Below are 8,009 nucleotides of genomic sequence, written 5' to 3' on the forward strand. Positions count from 1 at the left end.
CTCAGAGCAGTGCAATCATGGTCTCCACAGACCAGCGACTCATTCATAAAGAAACCAGGACTGTTTTCCCCTCTACATTTATTTCCTGGGACTGCAGTTTCCCCCCCAAAGAGGATATTTTTCAGCAATAAGCAGGCCTTTGTAACTATGTTACAACAAACTATTATTGAGACTAGTGTGGCTTCTCCCTTTTAGCCTTGGCCCTGTGTACAGTTCTGATAGTTCAATCATTACCAGTGGATAGGGCTTCAGTTCTCAAATAAATAGATACAAGACAGATACTAAAAATGCTTACTGCTGGATAAGCAACAGCAGGGTACCTATTTCACAGGGATTCTGCCGAACAGAGTTGTTGCAATTGTGGCTTTTCTGACCTTCACCTTTTCTTTCACCTGAGTTTACCCTGTTTTCCTCCCTACCACCCACAACTGCAGCGAAGAAGAAATAAGAGTATCACACTACCCCTGGAAAAAAGTATCCCAGCAATCAGAACTTATTCCAGGACTAGGATTTCTTGAACCTGCAGGTGTAAGGAACAGATGGTTTATATGGTTCCCATGTACACGCACAAAAACTGTTAGTTCCCAAGCCCCACAGTTCCAAGGACATACACAGTGGAGGTGAATTGAGCTACACGTGAAAGATCCTGCCAGCGCTCATTTCTATTGCTCTATGCTTCGCACATTTCTTTGAAGAGTTTCCTGTTGGACACTTTTCTCTGCAATGCTTAGATTAGGTTACTTAGATCTCACAAAGGCAAACAAACAGTTTCCTTTAAAAAGTTAACATTTTATTCATAGTTAAAAAAGATCAGTTGAAATATAATAAAATAACAAACATAAAAAAGGCCAGGCGCTACATCTTTAACTTTACCTGAAATTCATACTGCTGGCTTTTTTTGCTGACAGAGCATTCAGTGTTTACCAGATCATTTAGTTATTCAAACCCATTGGGTTCAGTCAGCAAAAAGAATGAACACTTAAAACCAAACCATGTATTGCAAGTTTTATTTTGAGGTCAATTTGCAATGTAACTGAGAAAACACAGAGCAAAAACAACAAGCCTCCCCTTCACTCCCCTCTTGAAAATGGTATTAAAAAAATGACTTGAGTCTCCCATAATTGGCACATAAGTCTTTGCCCTTACCTACCCCCACCACGTGCAAACATTGCACATTTCAATTCATGAATGATAGTCAAATCCTTGGGTGCTGTTTTCTTTCAGTTTAAAGAACATCCACCATTACGTAGCAACGAGTTCAGTGCTTCAGCAATTTGCTGGATAGTTAACCTTCTCAAAAGAAGGGACGAGCTGTAGAAGCTCTTGAATTTGCATTTGCTCAAGACTCCCTTTCTGCCTCAAGTTTGGGAAACATCACCTTCTGTTTAGGAACAATGCATTTGTCTGCGTCATTCTGGCATCTAATGAAGGCATCTCTATCACAGTACCATGCCCCTGCTCTTTTCATTGCCATATCAATACAAGGGATTATTTTTCATTGGCAGAACACAATCTGGCAGCCATGTATCACCCGTTCAGGGTATTTATAAACTGTTGTCTTCCTATTCCGTTTAATACCCTTGATGCATCAACAGATTACTGAAATTGCAGCAACATTCCTCCCTCATGACTGATGTCCCTAGCAATGATCGGATTATGCATTGTCCCATGGTTACATAAAACCAAACTTTTAATGTCTTTTGTGCTTCTCCAGCTCCTTGTATTGCTCTGTCTCCCTCACCTCTAAATGAACTAGAGTTGAGGTTGGCCTTGTACTGCAAGCTGCGGTTCTTCTGAGCTTGGCTGTGTCTCCAGTTCAATGGCCATAGGATCAGATGAATATTGGTGCTCAACTGGCTCTTCTGGTGCCACAAATTCAGGGATGTCATTTAGCTTCTGGCCCACCAATGCTGTCTCGATGTAGGGCTTAGCCATTTTGATGGCCTCATCATATGATGGTGGCAACTCCAGGGCATAGAGGCTGTAGGCTGGAGGAGACATGGTGCTTCTATCCATATCCCCAAATGGAAAGGGAAGTGTGGCACTCTGGGGGTATTGCAAAGAGCTGTATGCTGTAAAGAGAAGGCACAACAGGGCTTGATCAGGTGAATAAAAGGCATATTTGTAAAAAGGTCTGACACTGTTCTTCCAGTGGCTTAATGCATCTATCACTGTGGCATCAGAGTACAGAGGAAACCCACCCAGCCTCACCCAGAGAGCAATCAGGAGATAATGCTTTTGTGTAGAGCCAGTTAGTTATTACAATGAGGCATCTGACATGAGTACATGCTGTCACCCAGACACCAAGAGACTTATTAGTTGGGCTTCCACCATTCAGGTTTTATGTGGTAGCTCCTGTAAGGAGGAGTTAGTAGGAAGTGGAACAAGATGGCAGGGCAAGAAAAAGGTGTGTCCAAGGACATGCACAAGGCCAGTCCATCAGGGATTTATTTTAACCTTAAAAGCACAAAACCCCAGTTGCCTTCTGCCACTTGCTTACTATGTAGCCACGGGCAAGTCACTGAGCTTCTTTACCTCTGTTTCGCCCTCTATAACATGTGGGCTGATATTACCTCTTAGGACCTGAGATGTTACTTAATATTTGCTTTGAAGGTGTGAAGTGTAGGAGTATTACACACTCAAATGCCAGCATCTCCAGAGTTAAAGCCTGAAGCGCCCCTGAAATATAGCTCATCTTGCACACTCACAGGTTACCGTGCTGTGGGCAGTACTATCTCCATCAACAGCGATGACTGTCATATCATAAGGGTGTCTAGGGAAGGTTTGAACTGGGGGTCTTTTCTTCCGGCAGCAGAACTTCACACAGCTCGCTGTGATGCCACATAGCAAGAGCGTGAACACTGTCAGTAGAATCAACCTAGGAGAAACAGGAAGAGAGAACCCCATTGATTTATTATGGATGCTTTTCCTCCTCCATGAATGAAGAGATTTAACTTCTAATGCAGCTCTTCGCAAGGCCTAGCTTACCTACCAAGGAGTCTTGTTTTTGTTGATGCCAGCATAAGAAAAGACACTAACAAAAACAATCAGCTTAATGTGTCCAAGCTTTAAATACTACCAATCACCAGATAACATGCCTGAGTCAAGAAGGGTTTAAGTTTAAAAAAAAAAAAAATCACAGGCCAGACTTTCAACTAGCGCAAGTGAACTTGTCTCCACTCACTTTAACTGAATTCAGTTGAGTCAGTTTATTAGAGAGTCCTTGCAGGATCAGGACCTGCATTTATAGACAAATGTAGAAGTTGTACAGCGTGGTGTGTATCTGTATGTTGCCAACTCTTTACCTGTTGTATAACCTCATACTATATACTGCCTAAGTCAGTATTTTACAGAACAAATTAAAGCAGTGCAAGAGCTTGGACATGAAAGGCGCTCTCTCTTCCCAGCATTCCCATCTGGACTTCTACACAATACCAAATTTAGATCTCTGAAATACCAAGGGCTTGTCTACCCTAGCCCCCTCCTTCAAAGGGGGTATGTAAACGAGCCTGAGCGGTTAACAGCAATGAGGTGCTGCACTGCATATGCAGCACCTCATTAGCTTAATTCTTACTGCGTGAACTTCAAAGTTTTGGGAGTAAGGGCACTTTGAAATTGCGCAGGTACTTTGAAGTGCCTGTGGTTACATGGCTTGCTGGCGCTTCGAAGTTAGCAATTTTGAAGTTTGTGTGGCAAGAATCAAGCACATGCAATGCAGCCCCTTGTTGCTATTCACTGTTCAGGCTCATTTACATGCCCCCTTTGAAGGCGGAGGCTAGTGTAGACAAGCCCTAACGTCCTCAAAGTAGTGCATAAGTGAGATTTAATGGAGCATAGGCCCCTCCATACAGGGGTCAATTCCACCCAATATACCACATGAAGAAATCTAGGTTTTGGTGTTTCTGTCTCCCTTCTCAACTTTAAATTCTGGAATTTTTGCCATTTTTGAAAGTGCTGTTGGATGCATTGTGTTCTCATAAGCTAATTAAGTTATAAATTGTGGCACAATGGGACTCGTACAAAAAAACTTCCTAGAAATGATGTTAAGAAAAAAGACCCACGATCACAGATTAAGTATTTTTATGGTACTTTGGAGTGAACTGCCCACAACAGCTGACACACCAGACTTTTGTGTTCTGATTATACAAGAGCATCCTTTTCCCATCTGCAAATGTGCATATCAGTCAGAAGAAAGACCTCAACAATATTCTGCTTCCTTTCTCTTTCCCAACCACTTTAAGGATAATACTGACAAGTCAAAAACATGCCTCCAAAATAATTCCTTCTCAGCACTCCTACACTACTAAAGCTGACAATGTAAAAATAATTGAAATTACTGCAGGGGATGTTTAAATCCAAATAAACTGTTTTCCTCTAATTTTAAGGAAAGAACATTTGTTAGTATTACAGTGACATACATAATTCTTCACCCACGAAATCTGCCATTAGGGTTCCGAACTGAATGATGGTTGCCCCAAATTCCATACCACACCCTTTAGTACTCCATGGGAATCCAATGCCTTCCTTGACCTAGGGGACCTGAACCACAGCTCCTTGTACTCCAAGGACAACTCTTATGAAATTGATGTTTTAGAAAAGCCACGTTCCAAGCCAAGTTTCTTTGCTGATCAGAACAGAACTTTGTTTCCTCAAAACTAATCTCTGATCAGAAGCTGTAGGTTCCTAAAGTTTCAGGACATTTAAGGTTACTTTAAAAATAAAATGGAGAAAATTCAGAACACAGCAATGACAGAAGAGGAAATAATCGATATGCAGTTTCATTTTATAGTTTAAAATCTTGCTGGAACTTCATAATGAAACATTCCACCTGACTGAGTGGAATATGACCTCATCACCAGCCAACCAGATCCTCCTAGCAATTCAAAGAGATAAGTGGAAGATAAACCTTCATTTTTCTATGGTCTAGGAGGGACCTTTGAGGGAAAAGATAACGATTACACGGCTATGATTACGAGTTTTACTGCTTGTAAATGCTGTCACAGCCAGAGGACAGCACCCTTCAAGCCAGTCCACAAACGTCAACTAATTTTTTTAAACAGTTCTACATATCAATTCCTACCGAGGTTTAGCATATTTGTAGAAGCCTAAAAACTGTCATAACATTAGCCAAATTGCACTGAATTCCCCTCAAACTTTACAGCCTACATCTTGACATGTACAGTCTGTAGCTGCAAGCCAAGGTGTAGGTGGCAAGCAATATAATGGAGCAACTGATCTATTACAAAGTGTTTGCCTATTTGTTTTCTCTCCTTGTTAAGTTGTAAAACTCGTCTAAAAAAGGGTTCAGTCAATGACAGGGAGCTTAGCTAGCCATGAAAGAAAGAACTTCATAACCAAACCATCTCCTCTGCCATAAAAGGGAGAGAGGAATAAGCATAATCTTAAGCAATCCCAAGAACTGACAAGTCCACCAATGCTCTGCTGATCCCCTTACAAGCAACAATTCAGCAAGTTGTCTGTTGCGAAGGGGGTGTCAGCAAGTTTTCTTTTTAGAAGGGGTTGTTCTCTGTAAGCTGAGCACTCTGTGGCCACCCAGCAGAGATTCATATGTGGCCCCAACTGATTAGCAGAGAGCCCACAGCCAGAAGCATGCGCTTCTACTGGAGGTGCGCATCCACACATGCCTCAGTGCACATACAATGTATTCCACATCGTCATGGAAAAAATTAGAACACTGAAGCACAGTGGCTTTAGAGTCAAGTAGCTGCAACATGAGAGAGCTGTGTCAATGGAATACTCATCTAGGAATGTGTCCCACATTTCACAGAATTACTTACTTTCTGATCGAGCTAATCTGGGTTGTATTCCACTAGCACCTTTCATTTAGCCACAGGCAGAGTTGACTAAGCATTTGAGAAGCATGTCTCTATCTATCCATTCCCACTATAACTTGTTCACAGTATCTCCCAAACATCATGTACGATAAACAAAATATATCTGAACTTACCAAACATACCACAGGCTAGTCCAGTTGGAATTAGGCCGAGCACACCTGCAAATGAAGGTGGACAACTAATCTCAGTCTCTACTTTCAAATTTTGTTTTGTGACAAAGCAACTAAATTTTACAGTAGTTGCACAGCAGAAAAGCCAACTAACAGTTTAAGAAAACGAACCTAAAAACGAACTCTGGACTTGGTTTCCTAAAATAGCTGTAAACAATTTTAACTATATGTCTATTAAAAACAACTCAAAGCTGCAGTGAAAAGTGTAAAACAAGCTGCTTACTCCTCGTCATATTTGTTAGTTTTTGGATACACAAACTATTTAGATTAAGGAAATCAGGCACTGCAAATCACTTGACCTCTTTAGATCCATCTTAAAAATTACCATCAAAGGCAGCTTTGTCATCCTAAGCTATTCTTACAGTAGTTTTGCCATGGTTGTAATACAAACAAAAATGCTGTAATGGGAGATGCACATAATGCCAAAAAGATGACATCACTTTTGCAATAGCCAAATCGCCACACAGGCAGAAAAATATGGCATTCAGCTTGTGGAAAACCAATTCATGCATCCAGTCAATGGACTGTATTCCTTCTTTTGTGCCATTTCAGCATAGTGGGAATAATGAGAAGATGAAAATTGAAGAGTTACTTAATAGCTGATTTTCTAGTGAAGATTTTAGAACCTGCACTTTTTACTACAAAAAGAGTTCAAATGAACATGAGATGGCAACACAGAGTCAAGTTTAAATAAAAGTTCTTTCACCCCAACCGCCCAAGTAGATTGAAAGGAAAAGAAAAGATGAGCTGAACTGGCTTCACCCAATTCGGGCTGTTATTGTCCTAGGCAAAGACTTTCCAGCGAGAACAGATAAGCAGAAAGAAGTCCAAACAGCCACCTAATTATAACTCAGAAAAGAATCCCACCGTGTACATGACTAAAACAGCTGCAGAACTGTGCCTTAGCCAGAGCGCTTTTACTTACTGATCGTGCCCGGCGCAGGTACTCTGGGAAGAGCAGAGCACCGCCTGCAGAAGGAAAGAAAGAATCCACATCAGACACAAACCCTGAGCGTACAGGGCAGCAGAGAGCCTAGATTCTCGGAGGCCCTGGCCTGGCTAGCTGCTCCCAGGTTTGTGCTTCGATTTACAGCTCGTGCGCCCGGCCTCCCCGCGCGTGTGCCAGAAGTAGAAAACCCCACCACGCCGGCCTCAACTGGGCGACCAAACTCCAACATTCCCGCCGCGTTGCCCGAAGGGCCAACAGGTTTTAAAGCCATGGGAAAGAGTCTTCAGCCTGCTGTAGCCGGCCAGCCCCGTTCCCTGCGCCGCGAGCCCGCAGAAAACAACAGGCGCGAACGCACGTGTCCCTGCCTGCGAACAAAGAGGTCCCCGGACCTACCTGCAGCAGCAATAAAGTCCAGCACGCGCAGAACCGCTGCATCTTGCCAGCCATGCCCCAAAGCTGCCGGGGAAGGAGGATCAGCTCCCCTCCGTCCAGAAATGCCTGTAACTGGGTGTCTCCAACAGCCCTGCAGAGATCAGGTCTTGCAAAGCTAGAACCTACTTGGGCTTGCACCGAACAACGTTCCCTGCAGAAGAACGAGCAGCTACAGGGTAGCTTGCCGCTTCTGGGCGATATTTATCACTCTCCCTCCTCCGTCTGCTGCTCACATTTCTACGGCGACCCGCCCCTCGGAGGAAGACCCGCCCTGTCCTTTGCTCGTTGCCTGGTTTCTTGCAGCAAGCGGGGAAGTGGGGGAGGACGCCGACAGCGTCTGCTCTGCACGCATGCGCCGGCGGCGGAGCGATTTCAGGAGGTTCTGGCTGCGAGCGCAGTCGCTTGGTCGCTGCAAGCCCACTCCGCGGCCGCCTCACCTAGGGCCTGCCACCGCCGCCGGCGTGTGTGGGGCCTCCGCTGGGAGGGTGCTTGGTGCTCTCCTAAACTCTGGCTATGCCGTGGGTGCCAGGTTTGTACGGTTTTTGATGGTGCCTAGGACGTGGCCAAGTCCTGCCTTGTAATCCCACATGTGCATATGTATGA

At 43.8% G+C, this 8,009-nt stretch overlaps 1 protein-coding gene across 1 annotated transcript; it reads right to left on the reverse strand.

Annotated features, from left to right (window-relative positions):
* Nucleotides 1–774: 774 nt before the first annotated feature.
* TMEM52 (transmembrane protein 52) lies at nt 775–7,567 on the reverse strand. Its single transcript, XM_074975584.1, has 5 exons — nt 7,368–7,567; nt 6,951–6,994; nt 5,969–6,013; nt 2,709–2,878; nt 775–2,072 (listed from the first exon to the last, which is right to left on the reverse strand). Exons 1-5 carry the CDS (start codon nt 7,419–7,421, stop codon nt 1,753–1,755), a joined length of 633 nt encoding a protein of 210 aa, XP_074831685.1. The 5' UTR covers nt 7,422–7,567; the 3' UTR covers nt 775–1,752.
* Nucleotides 7,568–8,009: the final 442 nt, after the last annotated feature.

The sequence above is a fragment of the Carettochelys insculpta genome, chromosome 23, assembly GCF_033958435.1.
Source record: "Carettochelys insculpta isolate YL-2023 chromosome 23, ASM3395843v1, whole genome shotgun sequence".
Classification (NCBI taxonomy): domain Eukaryota; kingdom Metazoa; phylum Chordata; order Testudines; family Carettochelyidae; genus Carettochelys; species Carettochelys insculpta.

Excerpts from the sequence above, each read along its gene's own strand:
- TMEM52 (XM_074975584.1), bottom strand. The coding sequence starts at position 7,421 with ATGGCTGGCAAGATGCAGCGGTTCTGCGCGTGCTGGACTTTATTGCTG. Across the intron at positions 6,995-7,367 it reads GGACTTTATTGCTGCTGCAG|GCGGTGCTCTGCTCTTCCCA; the intron begins GTAGGTCCGGGG and ends TTCCTTCTGCAG. Across the intron at positions 2,879-5,968 it reads ACTAGCCTGTGGTATGTTTG|GTTGATTCTACTGACAGTGT; the intron begins GTAAGTTCAGAT and ends TGTTTCTCCTAG.